This window comes from Sceloporus undulatus, chromosome 1, assembly GCF_019175285.1.
Source record: "Sceloporus undulatus isolate JIND9_A2432 ecotype Alabama chromosome 1, SceUnd_v1.1, whole genome shotgun sequence".
Classification (NCBI taxonomy): Eukaryota; Metazoa; Chordata; class Lepidosauria; order Squamata; family Phrynosomatidae; genus Sceloporus; species Sceloporus undulatus.
The window spans coordinates 322,063,602-322,085,821 of NC_056522.1; the positions used below are offsets into that span (position 1 = coordinate 322,063,602).

General features: G+C 41.3%; 1 protein-coding gene across 3 annotated transcripts in view; it reads left to right on the forward strand.

Annotated features, from left to right (window-relative positions):
- The first annotated feature begins 6,439 nt into the window (after positions 1 to 6,439).
- Positions 6,440 to 22,220, forward strand: part of CCDC9B (coiled-coil domain containing 9B) — a 92,087-nt gene continuing 76,306 nt past the window's right edge. For 2 of the 3 annotated variants that reach the window (XM_042472608.1, XM_042472622.1), the window contains exons 1-3: positions 18,791 to 18,870; positions 19,097 to 19,210; positions 21,081 to 21,185. In XM_042472608.1, the coding sequence (XP_042328542.1) occupies positions 18,811 to 18,870; positions 19,097 to 19,210; positions 21,081 to 21,185 (279 nt within the window). In that variant the 5' untranslated portion in view covers positions 18,791 to 18,810. Of the gene's footprint in view, positions 6,521 to 18,790; positions 18,871 to 19,096; positions 19,211 to 21,080; positions 21,186 to 22,220 lie in introns of those variants that run through there. The other variant, XM_042472617.1, reaches the window with a different exon arrangement.

Here is a 22,220-nt window from a genome sequence, read left to right on the forward strand (position 1 = left end):
CATTAAGTCAGCTTCAATTTATAACAACACTATGAATAAGAACCTTGCAAGAAGCCCTAGTTATCAGCAGCCTTGCTGAGGTCTTGCTGTGGTTTCCTTTATTGTATCAAGCCATCTAAAATATGATTTTCCTTTTTTCCTACTGCCTTTCACTTTTCTAGGCATTATTGTCTTTTCCTGTGAGTCATGTGATCACCTGCTATATCCCAAGAACATTAGTCTTGGTTTAGTCATTTTAGCTACTAGTGAGCATTTAGACTTGCCACTCGCATTTGCTCTCGGACCTACATTCAACCCTCTACATTTGCGGATTTGACTTTTGCGGATTTGATTATTCGCAGATTTGATTAACATGTTCTCTCTAGGAATATCTAGATCCTCCAGCCTGACTCTGCCAGAAGTTGTCCATAAGTCACAATGAAGAATCTAGAGATTCCTAGAGAAAACACATTTGTAGGTACTCCAGTGCAGTTCTATGGTCAGTTCTGTTGGGTATAGAGTTGCCCTGGAAGATCTAGAGATTCCTAGAGAGGTGTTCTTTCAGGCTTTAAAAAAGTTTGTCTTTTATTTGTAATTTGTTTTTACTTTCCTAGGCATCCTGTGCCCCTAACCCCAGCAAATGTGGAGGGCCCACTGTATTTCTCCCTTTGGTGTTTCATGGTAGAAATCCCCTGCTGCTACACATACATATAACCTTCATAAAAGGGGGAGGGGGAATTAATTATTAATTTTTATTAAACAATGTTTGAAAACAAACACACAAACATACAAACAAACAAGTCCTATTTTAGTGTTGTTACAAATCTCCTACTAATTTTCCATTGTTTCTTTTTTAATTGTTTTCGAAGCTTAACTTCCAGTGTTAACAATACTTATTGTAGAAATAGCTAATTTTGTCAAACTGTTCTTATATTACTTTATAAAATAAAATAGCCTAATTATATCTTATGTAAATAGATTAATAATTATCATACTTACATGCCATAATTATTTATTATCTTCTACCTATTATTATAAAATATATATTATTATAAAATGGAAAATATTTTTAACACATGTATGTTGTATACAGTGTCTAGATTGAGGGAAGTAATATTGCCGCTCTGTTCTGCTTTGATCAGACCTCACGTGAAATACTGTGTCAAGTTCTGGGACCATAATTCAAAAAGGATGTTGACAAATTGGAGCATGTCTAAAGGAAGGCAACCAAAATGGAGAGAGATCTGGAAACCATGCCCTATGAGGGAGCTGAGGATGTTTAGCCTGGAGAAGAAACAGTTAGGAGGTGATATGACAGCTCTCTTTAAGTATTTGAAAGGGTGTCATATTGAGGATGAAGCAAGCTTGTTTTCTGCTGCTCCAGAGAATCAGACCCAGAACAATGGATGCAAGCTGCAGGAAAAGAGATTCCACCTAAACACAGGAAAAATTTCCCAACATTAAGAGGTGTTCAAGTGTGTAATATTCTGTTTTGGAGTGTGGTGGAGGCTCCTTCTTTGGAGATCTTTAAACAGAGGCTGGATGGCCACCTCTCAGGGATGCTTTGATTGTGAGTTCCTGCATGGCAGAATGGGCTTAGACTGGGTGGCTCTTAACTCTATGGTTCTATGATTCTATCATTACAATCCTTGTTGCTGTCCTTCAGCTTTTACCTTTCCATTAACACTCCTTGGCTGAGATACTGCATTAGGAGAAAGGGTGTAATAGTCCACCCAGGTGGAATTACATCCTGTTTAAGTATTTGAAGGGGATGTGAGGGCGATCTGGCTGCAACATCTGTCACCCCATTGATCGCCAGGGTTGATTCGGCTGATCTGGCTGGCTAGGCGGGTGTCCCCTTCCTCCCTCACCGCTCCATGTGCGTCCCTCCCGAAGTTGCGCACTCGGTGGAAGAGGACAACCATCTCAGATAGAAGAAGTATATCGTTCTTCAGTCAAGGGTATTTGAAGGAATGTCATATTGAGGATGGTGTAATCTTGTTTTCTGCTGCTCCAGAGAATAGGACACAGAACAATGGATGCAAGCTACAGTAGAAGAGATTCCAGCTCAAACTGTTTGACAGGAGAACACACTCCCTCGGAGTGTGGTGGAGTGTCCTTTGGAGGTCTGTAAACAGAGGCTGGATGGCCATCTGTCAGTGATGCCTTGATTGTTCCTGCAGGGGGTTGAACTGGATGGCCCTTGGAGTCTCTTCCAACTCTGTGATTCTATGATATCATTTATTGGCAAATGTTAACATGTGAAGGTTTAAAGATTTTGTATGTTATGAGTAAATATTGGAACAAACTGATAATGTTCAAGGGCCCTGTAAACATGATTGGGGCTTAACCAGACTATTCCAAAGTTTTGGTCACCTTAGTCGATGATCTCCGTCTGGGTATCGACAGGGAAAGTGTGGCCCTGTTGGTGCTCTTGGACATTTCAGCGGCTTTCGATACCATTGACCATGGTATCCTTCTGGAATGCCTGAGGGAGCTAGGTATTGGGGGCACTGCACTCCATGGCTCCATTCCTATCTCTCGGGCAGGTTTCAGATGGTGAGGCTGGGAGACAGTTGCTCCTCCAAGAGGGAGCTGACATCTGGCATCCCCCAAGGCGCCATTCTGTCCCCCATGCTGTTTAACATTTACATGAAACCACTGGGAGAGATCATCCTGAGACATGGGTATACCGATGACACCCAAATATGCTTCTCTAGGTCTCCAACTGTCACAGCAACTAAGGATAGAATCTCTCCTCTGAATGCCTGCCTTGAGTCAGTAATGGGCTGGATGGGGGAAAACAAACTCAGGCTGAATCCAGAGAAAACAGAGGTACAGTGGTGCCTCGGGTTACGAAATTAATTCGTTCCGTGGCACCGTTCGTAACCCGAAAAGCCTTCGTAAGCCGAATTGCCATAGGCGCTAATGGGGAAAAGCCGCGATTCCGTGCGAAAAAGCCGAAAAAAGCACCAAAAGTTTTTTCGTAACCCGAAAAAACATTCGTAACCCGGAACAATGTTTTCCTATGGGATTTTTTCGTATCCCGAAAATTTCGTAACCTGGGTATTTCGTATCCCGAGGTACCACTGTACTCGCAATAAGCACCTCAGGTCTGGGGAAGGAAATTTATCAACCTGTCCTGAATGGTGTCACACTTCCCCTGAAGGACGAAGTTTGCAGTTTGGGAGTACTTCTGGATCCCTCTCTACAGTTGTCATCTCAAGTAGATGCAACAGCCAGAAGTGCTTTGTACCAACTTCGGTTGATACTCCAATTGCGTCCCTACCTGGACCAGAAGGACCTTGAAGCTGTGGTACATGCCCTGGTAATCTCTCGTCTTGATTTCTGTAATGCACTCTACATGGGGCTACCGTTGTACCAAGTTCAGAAGTTTCAACTAGTACAAAATATGGCAGCCAGACTGGTCACTGGTTCTTCAAGGTTTGACCACATAACACAAATTTTAAAAGACCTTCACTGGCTTCCAATTTGCTTCCGGGTGCAATAGAAGGTGTTAGTTAACACCTTTAAAGCCCTATATGGCTTGGGCCCAAGTTACTTGCGGGAACACATCTCTCTATACAATCCGCCCCGCACTCTTAGAACAATGGGGAAGAATCTGTTGGAATTAACAACAACCAAGTTTGTTTCAACTTCCCAAAAAGCTTTTACGATAGCTGCTCCAAGACTGTGGAATAGTCTCCCAGAAAAAATCCGTCTTACTACTTCCCTAGAAACTTTCAGGGGGGCAGTTAAGACGGAGCTTTTCCAGCAAGCATATCCACCTGATTTCATGTAAGACACAGATCCACCTCCCAGAACAGGATGAGAACATCCTTGCTCCACTGTCACCTTGTGATACCCTGTTTTTAATTGTCAATTTCTATGTATTTTATTGAATTGTTATATTTCATTTTGTAGTGTATTTTATACCAGGTTGTGATCCCACCTCGATCCATCTGGGAGAGGCGGGAAAATACAAATTGTTGTTGTTGTTGTTGTTGTTGTTGTTGAGAGTTTCCAGTTCTTTTTGTTTTGATTGCACTTGCATATTAAGGTTTTGCATCTAATCCTCTCTCCTGAAATATGATGTACAGTTTTTCATTTTATTTCCTTCCTTCCTTCTTTCCCTACTTCCCATTCATTTTTTTCCTTCTCCTCTCTCACTTATCCTGTGTCATACCCAATCTCATTGAACATTTCAGCAATTGATTTTTACCAATTTCAACTGTCTTTTTTTTTAAAAAAAACAAACAAACAGGAGGTATTTTCAAAAGTACTAAAGCGCTTTAGCAATATTCTACTAGTTAAGCATTACAATCACGTTGCTGTAACATTCTTCTTTCCCATGCTAGATCACGGTTGAATCTTTGTCTTGGAAACAACAGCTGTGTTTACTTGGTGGCTACCTTTACGGGGTCCAAGACAGCAGAAACACATGGCAAGTAACCAGCATATAGTATTTCGTTTTGATAAGTATTGGGTTAATTTAGATCGGTCTGGGAATAAAAAGTCTCTGGTAATGCAAGGAAGGAGCCAGCGTGGTTTGAGCATTGGACTATGACTCTGAAGAGCAGGGTTCGAATCCTGGCTTAGCCATGAAAACCCACTGGGTGATCTTGGGCAAGTCACATTCTCTCAGTCTCAGAGGATGGCAATGGCAGACCTGCTCTGAAAAAACCGTCCAGGGAAACCCCATGATAGGTTCTCCTTAGGGTCGCCATAAGTCGGAAATGACTTGACAGCACACAACAAGAGCAAACAACAATACAAGGAGTTCCCAGGAAATACTTCTGGATGAGAAAAATGTCATATGCATCTCAAAAATAAAATTGGTTTGTACAAGAAGAAAAGCCTGGGATGTCCAGAGATTTTTTCCTCCGTCTGGAGGTGCCCTAGGAAACCTGAAGGAAAAGGGAACTCTTAAAATCTTAGCAAATGATATCATTATTCTTTGTCCGGCTATAGAGACATAACCAGATGTTTTTCCAGAGCTCCCCATTGGCTACAAAATGGCTGTGGCTTGGGTTTGCAACAGCTGATCGTTGGATCCTTGGGAGGATTGTTGTCATTTTAAGAGTCTGGTGGAGAATTCTGACCTCCACAAAGAGCCCCCAAAAGCTTACCATGGTGGAAGTTCAACCTACGTATAGGATACTGGTCTAAATTTTTATAGGAATTGAAGAAACTCTTCATAAGCCTATTTCTTGTGCAGCCCCCCTGAGGAAGGTCTTAAAATATCAACAGGTCAAAATGTGTTGGCCTTTTTAGCTGTTAAACATAATTTTTCAGCATCTTGAGGCGTGTTTCCTTTTTTCCTCTGGTTCTGTTGGATGCTTACCATTTTTTTGTTTTCCTTTGGTGCAGATAGAGTTTCACATAGAGAAGATTTTTAAATAAACAATCTTAGAAAAATTAGATTTTGGATCACAGCTTCAAAATCTCCCAACCAGCATGGCCATTCTTACCAACTCTATTTGTAGTTTAAAAATGTTTTTAAGTTCAGACCAAGAACTTTTGAGAACATGATGAAATACATTAATGTAATAATATGGTAGAATAAGACAGATTTAAATAGATTTTCTTATTTCTTTTCTTACAGCTACCACACAGATGACGACTTAAAAGATTCTGAATTAATAGTCAAATTCTACTTCTCTCTTCTATGGGCAAGATTCAATTAATTTTGCATGTAGCCAGGGCTTCTTTGAAGTTTCTTTCCATTCACTGTTTGCACTGCTGAAGAGGCCAGCTGCTTTTCAGAGTAATTTAAAAACATTAAATGAGAAGCAGGCTAGCTTTTCAACATGTTGCCAAAAAAAAAAGAAAGAAAAAAGAAAGAAAAAAAGAAAGAAAGAAAGAAAAAAGAAAAAAGAAAAACCCCTACTTTTCAAATGTCTTCCTTTCTATTGTCCTTAAGTTCTCATCTGAAATTTGTCAAGGGCCAGCAGTGCTCCCTCAACCATGGAAGAAACACTGTGATATATACAGTACTGTATAACTTAATCTATGGATGGAGTAGATGGATGATTGATTTGCAAAATGAAATCCATACCAGTGAAATTATTTGATTTCATTTTCACTGCATTCTCTGGACTGCTATGAACATCTACCTACCAAGGTAAACTGCTGTGGGCATAAGACATGATGCAAGCAAACAACTTGAAGTCCACCCATTCAGGGGCAAATGTGCTTTCTGATGCCCTTCTGGGTTCCCTTGTTCTGACATGTAGGTTATGGGACCAAGGAGCAATCGACTTCATGTCACACAGGGAATAACAAAGGTGCAATCCTGCAGAAAGGCGAGCGAAGAGTGGAGAGGAGGACACATTGGTGTTCTGATTGCCTGCCTCTGCTTTCGTATATTAGACAGCCAGTGCTTTTGGCTGGGAGCCCAGACCGGGCTTTTGTAATCAAAACATGATCTTGTATGCTGTGCAGCCAGTACTGAGAAAGGCCGACTGATGGCTCTCCTCTTTTAACTCTGCTGTGGAATCCGCCGAGCTTCACCTCTCTGATGTCCAAAATGCACCGATCTGTGAGTGCTGCCTTTGTGATAACTGGGAGGGTTGTCGGGGAGTCGGTCTTGCATTCAGAAAGCCAAGCTATGACTTATTCCTTTCTTTCTTTCTTTGCTATTTTTGTTTTAAATGGCATTGTGGTTTCGGGTATTTTGTTTTCGCTCAGCAGGCATGTATCATTGGGATGTGGGAGGGCAAAAAAAATAAATAAATAAAAAATGGTTTTCCCAACCACAGTTTATATGATGTCTGTCATTCAAGAGATGGACAGGTGAGATTATCCACAAAGAGGGCAGGGATGGGGGAGAAAATGAAAAACAAAGCACAAGTCAAAACAAAATGCTGGGTAATAATGGACATGTCCCATCCCATGACTTGGGGACTGGCACTGTTGCAACTGTCGGTGTGCAAAGACAGTGTTTATGAAGGAGTTTGTGCAGCAACCAGCACAGAGAAATGTTGGCTTTAGGCCGTCTCCTTTTCATCACTTCCCATCCCCCAGCTTTTCTTTCTCTCGTGAGTCTTGCTTTTCACAGAGTCTTTCATATCATAAATAGCTGTCTTTGAAAGCATGCAGGGATATGCCCTCGCCAAAGCCACGATCATTGAGAAAATCCCATTCACCCAGGGCTGGCAGTGGGTAGATGAACTTTAGGGGATGGGTACATGATGAAAACAGTCTCCATAAAGCTTCTATTCAACCCCCATCCTCATTTTTTCTGTTGCATTTTAAAAGAGAGTGATATCTATGCCTCTCACAGTTGCTTTCCCCTCCTCCTCTGCTATTGGCCTCTCTGTTTTTCCAAGCAACCAGGCATGCTTTCTGATTCACAGGCATGGCATGGTTGCTAGGCCAAAGCCATTTCTAACTTCTTTGCTCTAGTTGGTGTGTGGCACACGGGTTCCTGGATCCCAGGAGGAATTTTATGCTGGAGATGGTAAAAGGAGTGTCCAAAGTGGCAGCAGAGGCAACTTTCTTTTCAGTAACTTGGCAGCAGGAATATTATCTTATTACAGACTGACTGAACAACCAGCTGGCTGGCTGCAACACAACAGCGACAGCCAGGGAGAAAAATGCTGACTGTGCTTCAGTGTGCTGGTCAGTGTTCACCAAGGAATCAGCGTAAGGCCTCAAAGTGCTGTTTTGCAGCTCTGGGCCAATTTAGTTGGGTAGTTGCTGCTGCTATGTTCTTCATATGTAAAGTAAGACATATCTGGCCACAAGCCTGGTGGCCAGCTACTACTAAGCTGGTGGGAGACACTGTCTTGGGTCTCTATTAAATGGAGACCTCCTACTTGCATTCGCCCCAACCAGACCCTGCCCTAATTGAAAAGATGGCAGTAGTTGTCATGCTTCAGGATACCCTCCAACTGTCCCAGTTTAGGAGGGACAGACCTGATTAATCCTCTGTCATCCACTTTTTTCACTGTTTTTATAATGTCCCAGTTTCTCTTTCCTCCTTCCACTTTGTCCTTAGCTTGTTATGATTGCTGCAAATGAGTTCAAAGTGCAAAAGTAGTTTGCAATTTTATAACTCAGCAGAGGGAGAGGAGAGGAAATGGCAGAATTTGCCCTTCCTAGTATGCTCTGGCAAAAGCAAACTGCTGCAGGTTCTTCTAATATGTCTCTTCTTCCTTGTTAATAACTTTTGCCATCTTTCCACACTCTGATGTTGCTTGGTGCCTTGGGTCCTGTTTTCCATCTGTGAAATATTGGAGGGTATGCTCAAGTTGAGCATTATTTCTGCTTCTTCCCCCTAAGGCCCTGGGCACTAAGGCACCCATGATTAGGGTTGCCATAAGTCAGGACCTCCAAACCAGGACAAATGTAGGACAACATTTTCAAATATAGGACACGTTTTTTTAAAATGGAGGACACATGAAAAAAATTGATGTTTTTTTAAAAAATGTTAATATAAATGCATGTTTCTTAGGCATGATCAAAATGGAGGACACTTTGGCATTATTCCTAGACAGATGGCAGAAATGTACTTCCCTTTCTGGCCAAACCACCCCCCTCCATTCCGTCATCATCACTATCATTTTTAAAATAAGGAAGACCTGTTAGCATTAAAAGCACCAAAAATACACAGAAAAGGCACTTTGGGGGAAATAAACCTTTGGAAATGGGCATCCACCTTCTCCGCCTCCTCTTCCCCCTCCTCTTCCTCATCCTCTTCCCCTTCTTTTTCTTACTTCCTCCTCTTCCTTATCCTCCTCTTCTTCCTCTTACTTCTTCCTCCTCCTCCTCATCGTTGGTTGAATTGTGCGCCAGGAAATGGCGCTTTTCCCTCCCCCTGGCCCAGAGGCCTATCCTCCTCAGTCCTCCTCCTCCCAGTCCTCCTCCTCCTCCTTCTCCTCCAAAGCTCACTGGCCAATGGCAGACTGGGGCTGGAAACAGACCAGCCCCTGCTCTTCTGCCATTGGCCAGACAGCTTCGGGGATGTGCGCTCCTTTTTAAGCCCCGCGTGCGGGTGCGCAAGAGAGGCAAGCACACGCTGCTGCCAGCCGCTGCCTGGGCAAGTGCCGCGGGTGATGCAGCAGCTACACAGAAGAAGGAGGAGGAGGATTGGAGGAGGAGGAGGGCGGCGTGGCCGGGGAGGAGGAGGAGGAGGAGGAGGAGGAGGAGGAGGAGGAGGGTGGCCAGCCAGTGCCAGCAGCATTAGCGGCAGCCCGGAGGCCGGGCCCAAACCCGAGATTTAGGGGGAACTGGGCCGGGGCGGGCCAGGTTCCCCCAAAAGCGTGATTGTCACGGGAGCCGCCAGGTTATGGCATCCCTACCCATGATGAATAATAAGCCATGATGAAGAATAAGAGAAATACTTTACGAGTAACATGAGACCTGAAGCAAAATACTGCATTTTTTTCTTGTTGTTTTTAACTGCTGACAACTTATCTTCAACTTATAGTGACCCTATGAATGAGAAACCTCCAAATTACCCTATCATCAACAGACCTGATAAAATCTTGCTGACCCAGGGCCAGGGCATCCTTAATTGAGTCTATCCATCTGGAATGTAGTCTTCCTCTTTTCCTGCTGCTTTCTACCTTACCAAGTATTAACATCTCTTCTAGTGAGTCATGTCTTCTCATGATATATTCAAAGTACAAGAGTATCTTGGCTTCTAGGGAGAGTTCAGCTTTGATTTGCTCTGGGATCCATTTATTTCTCTTTTTAACATTCCATAGTATCCATAGAACACTCCTCTAGTACCACATTAAAATGAGTTGATTTTCTTCCTATAAGCTTTCTTCATTGTCCAGTTTCCACAATCATACATAGAAATGGAAAATCTGGTGGCATGGACAATCCTAACTTTACTATTCAATGGTATATCTTTACACTTGAAAATCTTGTCTAGTTCTCTCACAGCCGTCCTTCCAAGTCCTAGTCGTCTTCTGATTTCTTGACTGTAATCTCCATTCTGATTAATGACTGAGTCAAGATATAGAAAATTTTGAACTATTTCAATGTCTTTATCACCTTCTTTAAAGTTATGTAAATCATCTGTGCACATTATTTTTGTTTTCTTATTTATTGTTCAACTGTAAACCTGCCTTTGCACTTTCTTCTTTGACTTCATTCAATAATCCTTCCAAGTCTTTGTTATTTTCTCCTAGTAGTATGGTGTTATTTGCATATCTTAAAATTGTTGATGTGCCTTCCTCCAATTTTCCTGACTCCTTTTTCCAAGTCTAATCCTGCTTTATATATGATTTGTTAAGCATACAAGTTAAAAAGAAAATATTGTACAGTCTTGCTTGACATTCCTGCCAATTGCAAACCATTCAATTTCTCTGTGTTCTGCCCTAAAGGTAGCTTCTTGTCTTAAATATAAGTTATGGATTAGGATAATCTAATGTTGTGGCACATTCATTTCTTTAAAAGCAATCCATAGTTTTTCATTATCTACACAACTAAAAGCTATATTCTATCAAGCACAGGCTGATTTTCTTTTGAAATTCTGTAGTGTTCTCTATTATGTTTGCAGTCCTTTCCTGAACCCAAGAGAAGAAGAGGCATAAAGGCAGCCCATCTCACTTCATATGGTAAAAGTCTTTGTAGTAGAATTTTGAGCATCATGTTGTTTTAGTGGGAAATTAATGCAATAGTCCTGTGGTTACTGCAGTCTCTGGGCCAATCTGTGGGCAATTGTTTTCTTTTCTGTATTTGTTGGCAGACTTTTGTTAGAACTAGAGTAATTTCTGTCTCTGTAACTTGAAGCAGCTCTATTGGTGTGCCATTTGTTCCTGGTGATTTATGTCTCCCAAGTGCTCTGAGTGCAACTTCCACTTCACTTTCTGAAACTGGAGGTTCATCTTCAAATGATTCTTTTTAATGACTTTGAGGCAGTACATACTGGCACTTTGTGCTGGCCTGACTGTGTGCTAGGGCTGAACTAGGGTGGAGCATGCACATGGTCTGAGCCCTCATTCTGCCACCCAAGTGCCATCTTGGCATGCGCCCTTAAACACAGGGTGCACCATGATGACATCACTTGGGCGCAGCGCCCAAATGGTGCTACGCACAAGGGGCATCATCATGGCATGCAAGCGCACCAGTGGCGCACCTTTGGGACACAAAAAGAATCTGTTGGGAAGCAGGTTCTTTTTTGTCCTTCCGGAGGCTGTGGCATCTGGTTGTCGCGGCCTCCTTCCAGGGCACAAACGGGCGGCATGGAGCCGGCCATCTGCACAGCCCCTCTGTCATCTTTTTATCATTTTATATAGTTCTTTAGTTTATTGGTTTCCATTGGCTTTTTTATTTCTACTTGGTCATATAATGTGGTCCCCTGCTGGTTGAATAGCATACCCAGTCTTGGTTTAAATTTCGCTTTGATTTCTCGGATCTTGTGGAAGGTGCCTATTGTTCTTCCTTTTTTGTTGTCATCTTCTATTTTCATATATTGAGTATTATAGTAGTTCTCCTTGTACCTGTTCACAAGTTGTTAAACATTTGCATTCATGGTTCTGGCTCTGTTTCTGTCATCTTTGATTTTTGCTTCCCAACTATCTTTAACTGCTTGAAGAGTTTCATCTGTCATCCACTGAGGTGTCTCTTTCTTTTTGGCTGCAGACTGTGTCTTTTTGCTTTCCTGCCTGACAATGTTCCTGGTTTGACTCCAGAGGCCTTCTGGCTTCTGGTGCAAATCTATTTTTAACTTTATCTTTAAATAGTTTTTTGTGGGGTTTTTGAGCTATGTGACTGTATTCTGGAAGAGTTTATTCCCGACGTTTGGCTAGCATCTATGGCTGGCCATCTTCAGAGAAGAGCAGCCCAGCCGTGAAAGCCTTTGACTTCACATTATCTTTAAATTCTTGGATGCTTAAATGCTTGGAGATGTTCTTCAGGTTGTATTTTGGCACAGTGGTTGGTTTAGTGTACTTTAGATTTACTATGATATTTGATATTAGTAGTTTATGGTCTGTGACACAAATCTGTTCCTGATCTTGTTTTTGCATAGAGATTGGAACCACTCATTGTCTGCTTGCAGTTATGTAACCTATTTGATTTCTCTTTGGTTGCTTGAAGAATGTTTTTGTGGTGAACAAACTGTTGGCCTCACAAAATTTAGTTGGTCACTCTCTTGTTTTGTTTTTTGATCCTAGGGCAAATTTTCCTATGTTTGATTCTGCTTTGTTTCTTATTTTTGCATTCTAATCACCTATGCTTAACAGGAAGTCTTGTTTTGGTGTGTAGTCAATTTTCTCCTTGATTCCAACAATTTTTCCTTCTTCTGCCTCTGTAGTTGGAGCATAAACTTGGATTATGGTTAAATTGATGGATTTTCCCTCAAATTTTATTCATTTGACTTGGTCAGACTTTATATTCTATCTCATGACTTCTTTTGCTATATATCTTCTCACTATTAATGCCACCCCATTTCTTCTTAGATTTTCATTTCTTCAGTAAAACTCTGTGTAATTACCTGAACCAGCCCATGTAAATCAGTAGTTCATGAGGGATGGGTCAATACTTTGGCTACATGGAGCAGCATTCACCCACCATCCCAGTTCCTTGCCAAGCCAAGTGTTATCTTGGTAAATTCAGTGTTACTATTTTATTATTGTATTGATTGTAAATTGTACTAAGTGTCCTTTAAGGTTGTAATCCCACCTCGATTCATGGGAGAGGCAGGAAGTATAAATAAACTATATTATTATTATTATTATTATTATTATTATTATTATTATTATCCCACTACCCTCCCCTGAATTTGTGAAGAGGGTGCAGCAGTGTGTTGCATTCACTTTGACTCTTGATGGCAAAAGTTCTGGAAACAAAGTCCGGTGAAGGAACAGCTTAGGGAGCTGGGTATGTTTAGTTTGGAGCAAAGGTGACTGAGAGGCAATATGATAGCCATTTGTAAATATCTGATGTCAGATGAACAAGACTAGGACATTAACCAATTGACTAAAATTACAAGAAAAAAAGATTTCACTCAAACCTTAGGAAGAATGTCTTGACTGTAAAGAGCCCTGGTGGCACAGTGGTTAAATGCCTGTACTGCAGCCACTCACTCACAAACCATAAGGTTGCGAGTTCAATACCAGCGGAAGGGCTCAAGCTTGACTCAGGTTTGCATCCTTCCGAGGTCACTAAAATGAGTACCCAGATTGTTGGGGGCAATTAGCATTCACTTTGTAAACCACTTAAGGAGTGCTTAAGTGCACTGATAAGCAGCATAGAAATGTACTTGCTATTGCTATTGCTAACTGTTCAATAGTGCAATAGAGTGCCTCAGGAGCAATGGACTCTCCTTTGGGGGTATCAAACAAAGGGTGAATGGGCATCTTTCAGGAGTGCTGTAGTTGAATATTCTTGCATGGTATGGGGATGGAACAGATGACTCTTGTGGCCCCTTGCATTTCTGTGTTTCTATTAAGCAATTTTTACATGCACCGCTCTATCTGTAAACTGGGAAAGGGAAGGGCAGCTGGCCACATGTGGGTCTATCAGCTCTAACAATTAGAGTGAGAACAGGGCATCATTAAACAATGCCTATGGCCATCACTTGCCTATGGAAGGGTGGGTGCCACTCCCAGACATTTCCATGAGACTTCTTCCTCCCTCTTGAGGCAAGTGTGGAAGAGAACAGCACAATGGACATCTGCTAGGCAGTGTGGTGGTAGCACAGTGAGCCTCATCCTCAGCTTTATCTTTAACTTTTTAAAAAAATATGTTGTTTCCTCCCCTCCCCAATGTTTACATTCACTTTGTGATAGTGAAACATGGATAGTTCTCAGTATCAGACACGAACATCTTTGATCCTCCTTCTTTTAAGAGAGAAAGGGGAAAAAAAGAAGGGGGGAGGAAGAGGAAGAGGATCAGATTAACAGTACAGTGCATATGCTGGAAGCCACAATGGAAGTGAGGGAGGTGCGCACTGGAAGGAAACAGTGGTGTGCGCTCCCGTGGCGTGTGCTCCAGGGGGTTGGACTGAATGGGGCTTGAGCATCCATGTTTTTTCCTTTACGTGGGGGATCCAGAATGGATCCTCACATAAGGGAAGGGCAGACTGTACATAATTAATGTGGAGTTGAAGGCTTTCATGGGCGGCATCCATAGTTTTTGTGGGGTTTTCAGGCTATGTGGCCATGTTCTAGAAGAGTTTGTGGCATCTGTGGCTAGCATCTTCAGAGAAAGATGCTGGCAAAACGTCAGGAAGAAACTCTTCTAGAACATGGCCACATAGCCTGAAAGCCCCACAAAAAACTAAGTACATAATTATTTAGATTGGAATCCATATTGAAAGAGGAATAGCCGGTCAATACACTGCTTATTTCTGGGAGATACAAGCAGAGTAACTGTGAGCAGTGCTTTGTGTTCTGAGTTTTTCTCTGTCTGCAGACAATCAAGTGAATGGATTTCTGCCAAGACTGAATGGGTGTGGGGTTTTGTTGGGTCTTTTTGTGTGGAGTGAATGTCCAGTTAGTGGGTTTCAAAATGGGTTCAAGAAATTACTACATGCAACTTTTAAATCACTATTATAGTAATAAAAGAGCACCTTTGGCAATACTTAAATAGCACCTTTTCCAATCTTTATCACATGACGTTGCCTCTATCCTGTAGCTGGTGTCTATCCCAAGTATGATTAGGGCATACTTTTCCATTGTCAGGGAAAACCCATCAATAGCTAACATTCATTGATCACTTCTAACATTGTCAACATTTGTTGTTTATTTGAGTGAACCTCATAAAATCAAAGTTGGACTTGCCATTCAGTCCAACCCCCTGCCATGCACAAATATACATCCAAAGACTCCTGACAGATGCAGCCTAGGATCACATTGGCTTTTTAAGCTGCCACATAACATTGCTGGCCTCTCTTAGGCCTGTTACAGACTGCCAAAATAAAGCTGCTTCGGGTCTCTTTGGAGGTATGCTATTTAAATGATGCATGGGTCCTAAGAGTCCGGAGGTCGCGCCAAAGCCACACTCCATTCCTAAGCACTGGAGTGCAGCTTTGGTGCAGCTTCTGGATTCTTAGGATGCATGCATAATTTAAACAGCATACCTCCAAAGAGACCCGAAGCAGCTTTATTTTGGCAGTCTGTAACAGGCCAATGTCTCCATATTGTTTTAGTAGTAATCCCATCTTCATTATGATTTCAGTCTGAGTTGTATGGTGCTTTTGCTGTCTTTCTTTTCTCTTGATCCATCTGTAGTATGCAACCTTCTTTTACACTCAAATTCATTTAAATTAAAGTTATAATATGTATTATGGATAAGTTATGGTATTAGTATTTTTTTTGCTAATACACAATTTTTATACACAATTGTATTGGTGTATATTTTCCTCCCTTCCCCACTCCTACCAAACTTTTACCGCCCTTCTTTTGTTGTGAGAGATATATCCACCTTACTTGTTTTAGTGTTATTTTGTGTTATTTTGAAATGGCCTAAGGGCTAATCAATAAACACTTGCCTATACGCATATCTCAACGTCTTTACATCAATTTTAACTCTTTATTTGAGGTTCCAAGGAATGCTTTACAGCAATATATGAGTGAGGAGATTTGACATTGAATTTTTTATACATTTTTATTGTCCACAGAAAATCTGTCACAAGCTACACCTTTGGGAATGAGTAAAAAGTGAAGGAATGATCAAAGCCATGTTAAACCTCTTTGGACTAATTTTGTTAAGAAAACACCATGACAGGTTTGCCTGAGGGTTGCTAGAAGTCAGAAGTTATTTGAGGGCATAACAAGAACAAAGCCCATAATTGTATTCTAAGAATCTTGGTCGTTTCCATTTCCCTTTTCTCTTTTTCTCTTTCATCCTTTCTTTCGTTGCTTTGATATCAACCACCTTCCCATGATCCTAATGGGTCATGCAGTGATGTGAATCCAGGAACTACCCCTGCACAGATCCACAATGTCCCATGCCCTTATAGAATGTGCTTTGGTTGCTCTGTGCTGTTTTTGTAACATGCAAGTGTGCATTTCAGAATGCATGTTACTCTGATTCTAATATTTATATATCCATCCCACACCCCTAGCACTCCTGTTTACACATGGAGCTCACGTATATCAAGAGTACATGCAAATTAGTAGAAACCCTGAAAATTCTGGTCAGGTAGGATCCAAATCTAATATAAACTCGTTTTGCAAAAGTGACATGAAAATTCATCACATTGCAAAATTTCTTGTTGCCAGGACACAGCTGTGGGAGGCCTTATGAAAAGTGCTTAAAGGCACAGAAGCAGTCCCAGAGTGTAGACTTCACAATTCTATGTACCTTCCTCTCACAGGTTCACAACCGTTGTGTTTCCAACTAATCTTGCTGGTCCTCTCCTTTTGTGCCAAGAGTTCATGGATTCTCCTGAATCCTGTCCATAGATCTATCGCTGCCTTCTTATTGCCTTCATTGCTGTTTCTACTACCCTGTCTATTTTTCTCCATGTCTCTTGACAGGGTTTGACAGAATCTGGAAAATACCATCTCAAAAAGTCATTTTTTGCTTATTGACAGCATCCTTGCTCGCTTAGCGATCCCGTATCTTGCTCCTCTTCCCTCCTTGCCAAAACATGTAGCTACACTTGCCTTTATGTCTTGACTTTACCTTTAGGTTCTGAATTTAGGCCCCATTTAGTGGTGACATCTTTTCCTGAATTCACTGTCCTATTATTCATTAACATCTAGGGTTGCTAAATCTCAGGCCTTGGCCATGGCTCTCCAGTTTTCATGGGTCATCTCCAGGCAAGAGACAAGGGTACAAATTCTCCAGTTTTGGCTGGCTCAGCTCTAGGCAAGAGGAAAAGATTGTGTGCAAATTTCCAGCACAACCAATAGAGAAACAGATAACTACAATTTCTAAAGATTTTAATTGATTTGATGTTGAAATTTACAGACTCTCCAGGTATTGTTATGTATTTAGTTAGCTTCCTCTGTCAACCACCACTCTGTTCTGCATCTACCTACTGTCTAGAAGTAAATAAACTAGATTAAATGTTCCTTATCCTGTCTCACTAAGTAAGTGGAAAGGAATATCCCCCGGCCTCATTTCATCTTGATTTGGGAACAGTCCCATTAGCTAAATTTTCTGTCTTAATTTCCAAACAGGGTAATGTTCTCTCTCTCTCTCTCTCAATGAAAGGCTGTGAGTAAGTGTAATTGCACAGTGCTTAATGACAATGCAACATCACCAGTGGCTGTCCCCAGATCTCAGGATATGACCGAAAAGCCTCAGGCCTTTTGTGATCCTGAACTGGCAATGTTGTAAACAGCCCATGACATCACAACTGATACTGGAAGGCTCATTGTTCAATGCAGCCTTCTCCAAACCAGTGCCCTATAGATGCAGCCTTCTCCAAACCAGTGCCCTATAATCCCTTAACCAGCAATTAGTGGGGACTGTGTTGAATGCATCTGGAAGACACTAGGTAGGATGCATTAGTGCTTTAAAAAATTTTTAAAGTGTAATAAGTATTACTTTAAAGAGATTTCATTTAAAACACAGTGTTGGCATCTGGGTGCTTACTGAAGCTTAAATCCAACTGGTAGCCAGAAATACTGTAAGACACCTTGAACTGATTGCTGAGTGGTTCTTTTAAGATTGATGGAAATTGCTTCTAATGAAGCTGGGACTAGAAACTGAAAATTCTGCAAGATTATATATGCTATCGTTTATTTATGAAATGCATGGATGCAGTGCTCCTTAATTTCTAGTGTACAGTTTTTCAAAGGGGTGCGAGGCAGCACTTAAATTGTAAATACACTACACCCTCAGGTTTCAGTTGCAAATTCAGCATCATTCCACCACTGATGGAAGATGGTAAGAGACAGAGCAGATGAAATTGGCACTGAGTGTATCTGACTCAGAATCTGACAAAACTTAAAAAGGATACTTTTTGGGTCTACATCTTCTCTCAGCCGTTGATTGATTTTTGCTTATTCATATGTACTCTTGATACATGTGAGCTCCATGGTAAATAGGTTATGAGATCTAGAAGTTAAGGGGCCCTTATTGGTAACATGCCCCAGCTGTTCCCAACCCATGCTCCATGGAGCCCTTAGGGCTTCGTGAGTTAAAAAGCCCTATAACATTGCACAGATTAAAACCAGGACATATATGACCAAGTAACCTTACAGTGTAGTCACGTATGCAAAAGATGAAGAGAAACAAACAAACTAGGAGAGGCTGCAGCAGTTTGCTTTTGCCAGAACCTACTGGGAAATACATAATTTTACTCCTTCTTCTTCATTCCTCACTGCTGAGGTTATATAGTGGAAACTACTTTTGCACTTTGGATGCAGTTTGGAACAACTGAAGTAAGCTGAGGACAAAGGGGAAACTGGCAGGAGGGGAGAGAAACTGAGACATTTCAAAAACAGGTGAAAAAGTAGGACAACAGAGAATTAATCAGGATTGTCCCTACTAAATTGGAACAGTTGGAGAGTGTGTGATAATGAGAACTGCAGCCAAAAGTAACTTTTTCAGTCTTGGGAATTTGCCAGTCCAGATTAGAAAGCTTTCTAATCTCATCAAGAGTAAAATGTGGACACAGATTTCAAGTTCCATTATTTAACACTAAGCTCAGTGTCTGGCTCAGGAAATTGTGACTTTCTCCTGAAATGCTTTTCTGGCAAGAAACTCCTTAGGCAGGAGGGACAGTGTTTGATTCAATGCCTAAAAAGAGGCAGGGCAGGCTCTCTCATCCCAGATATTGCTGGGCTGGCTCGCCACAAATGCAATGACAAAGAGTGCTCTAAAAGCTGCATCAGCTGTTTAGGACAGATAGTTCTGTTGTCCAACAGATTCTTTTTTTGTCCAGGTTCCACTGATTCATTTTAAAACGGAATGAACATTTTGCCTTCAAAACCCAGTATCAAATTTGAGAGAAATTGGATTTTATTTCCAGTATGGAGCATCATCTCTTACTTCTTTGTTTGTTCAAAATAGGGGATGGGGCGTCTTTCAATCGTATCTTAAAAACATGCTTCATCATTTTGTTATTGCTGCAAATGAAAGAGGCCTCACTCCGAGAGTTTTCCTGTCAAAACAAAGAGGATAAACAGTCTCCTAAATTGCCAATATGTGTGAAAATCTGACAAAGTTGTGTTTTTTCCCCCTTCTGTGATATTAGGATGCCACTGTGGATGATGCGATACTGCGGAAAAAGGAACAGAAAGATGTTGAGCTGGATAAGAAAATCATTGCTTTGCGAAAAAAGAATGAAGCTCTTATGAGAAGATACCAAGTAAGTTTGACTCTATATGTGAAACATCTCCTTAACATATTTTTGGACCCTGCTTGGTTAAACTTCAAAGGCTTTCTAATATTGCTAGTTGTGGATAATTAGTTGTTACACATCTGCTTTGAATCGAATCTGCACATTTGTTTAATTAGTACTAGTAATTTGAAGCATGGTTGGTTATAAATGCTATTGTGAACATGATGGGAATTTTAGATTTTTTAAAAACACTACTCTGCATGAATAAGATTGAGAAAAATATGAGAATTGTCAGCATCACACTTCCTGAAGCCTGAACAACAAGGCTCATGAGATTTCACACCCATTATTCCTCACTGTTGTTTATATTAGTACTTAATTGGTATGGGAGTAACATGTTGAAGATTAAATTTGGCGCAGATTCTGTAACTGCTAACCTGAGAGTAAAAGAAGTGCACTTGCTATTGCTAAAAGACAAGCACAGACTACAAAACAATAAGGACAAGATTCTTCAGTTTGTTCAGACCCCCAAAATGAACTGCTATGGTGCCTTTCTTTGCACTGCCAAATGTTTGCTAAAATCAGAGAAATCACTTTGTGGACTACAACTCCTGCTGGATGGTCATGCTGGCTGAGGGGAGGGAGTCTAGGAGTTGTGTGGCTTTTTAAAACGAACTTTTACAAGCTCTGGATGAAATGTCATGAAGGGCAAGTTCACCTGTGTTTGCTCATTTTTAAAAGAGCACAATGAAGGTGTAATTCTAGAAGGCTAGGTCCAACTGTAAAAGCGGAGGGACAGGAAATGGCACCGCTTCATCCAAGCCTACAGATCTAGGAAGCCAACGTACTCCTAGCTGAGTGGGGGGGGGAAAAAGAATATCCCATTCTTATATATGTTTATACTGTGTCATTTGTATGATCTCTATATACAGTGCCCAAAATTTGTGAGAGTTGCTGGACCCAATCAAAAGCAGTGTTAGAGCCCCAAAAAATCCTGGCTCTACTGGTTCAGGTTTTCTTCTAGAAAAGAAAGCACAAAGAGACATCTATATAAGACATAGTTTCATCACTCATCTGAGGAAATCTTCCTCTTTGTTCCTTCTAAAAGAGAACTGCAATAATGTATTTTTCTTCAATTTTAATGTTTTAGTTCTAGATTTCAGGTTGTTGTGCTAAGTTGACTTTTTAATGTTTATAAAACACCACCCTGAAATGCTTTTTGGGGAAAAGTGCAATATTTAGGCCGGAATACTGTTGGGGAGTAATGACTGCATAACCACCATAGTTATGATGCTACACAGTGATTCCTGGGCTGACCTCCCTCTATCCTACTAACTGGGCAGCAGCTGCTGAGAGTAATGGTGATCTGTTCCTATCACCCTGACGTTCCCACTCCTTCCAGTGAGTGATCTCCAGTGTAACAGGCAGAAGCGGGGTCCCTGTCATAATTCCCTCTTGCATCACAGAAAACCCATTTGATGGAGTGGATGACTGGGAACATCAGTGAGCTGCTTCCCTATGACTGGGGAACAGGAGTCTGTTGCTTATAGTGGCTGCTTCCAAGTAAGTGGTGAGTGGGAACTTTCATGATCCCTTTATCCTCTAAATTATAGAATAAGTAGGTATTACAAATACCAAACAGTTAACAAATATATAAATCTAGGTTATTCCCCAACAGGATTATGGCCATATTTTTATAAATAAATAAATAAATAAAGGTCATCTGGATATTGTTATTTTTATTTCTAGTGATGTTGACAATGTCTACTGATGAATGTACAGTTTTTCCAAGCTTCCCCCTGTCTGTCTCTTGTTTTCAGACCATTTGCTTTGTTTCTAGCTTCCAGCTCATTTTATTGTTGTAATGTATGCTGATCTGATAGAGGTATCATTTCAGGAAATAGAAGAGGACAGGAAGCGAGCAGAGCAGGAGGGAATGGCTGTGACCTCCAGGAGGGCCAGGCCAGATGGGCTTACCATCACCATCACCAAGGCCCATAATGTAAGCACTTGTCTCCTTTTTTTTCTTCTGAAAAACAAGTTTTTGAGAATTCTATTTTTTTTTTTGTTGAGGTGAGACAGATCATAGCTTGGATAGATCATTTTTCCAAACTCAGTGCTCTCCAAAAAGCTTGGCCTCCATATATGATAGAGAGGTTATGATCAACAGACACACTGCCCAATGGCTAGGCTGGCTGCGAATCATGGGATTTGTGATCCAATGCATCTAGAAGGCATTCCAAGATGGGAAGATGCAGTTAATAGATATATAGATTTCAGGTCTTGCCAGTGCTCAGAATAATTTACAGATTATTGAATTAAGCATTAATTATTGAATGCTGCAGGCTAGAGAGGCCTATGTACTTCTTCTAAAACACTCAAGCACAGGGGGTGCCATAAAATGCCCTGGAAGTGCATCTGTGTGGATGTACGAAATATGCACCCAGCCATCCTGGGCATATTGAATGCCTACAGGAGTTTCTAGCAGGAGTACCTAGTAGAAAAGAAGATTTCAAAGACAAGAGCCCTCCTTAGCAGGAATACTTGAGATCCAAACAGACTGTTGCAACTGCCATTAAGTAATGGCAGTTCTTTACTGCAGGAACATTGTGGGGGCTTTTTGTGAACTGAGCCAGTCCGTGGTTGCTGGGTTTTAGCCAAGATCTGCCTTCTGTTAGTGGAAAGGCTTTGCTCATGGAATGTACTTTTGTCTGATTATCCAGGATCCTTCCTCCACTCTACATGTACAGCCCACTGTCCCCTGTATTTCTGTCTGGAGGACACCAAGAAATGTTCTACAATTTGCATGCACCTAAATCTGGATACAACCTGTTGGGATAGTTTCCTGGAATGTTAGGCCATTTATGAGAAGGAAGACGGCCAGTTAAGTTTAAGAAGTAGTCTTCTTTAGCAGAATTCATAGATAAATGCACTGAACTTCTAAGAAATGCCATGAATCCCTGCCTAACTATCTAAGATAAAGGAACTGCTCAACAGAACTAGGACTCAACATACTGAGAGGAGAGTAGGAAGAGTT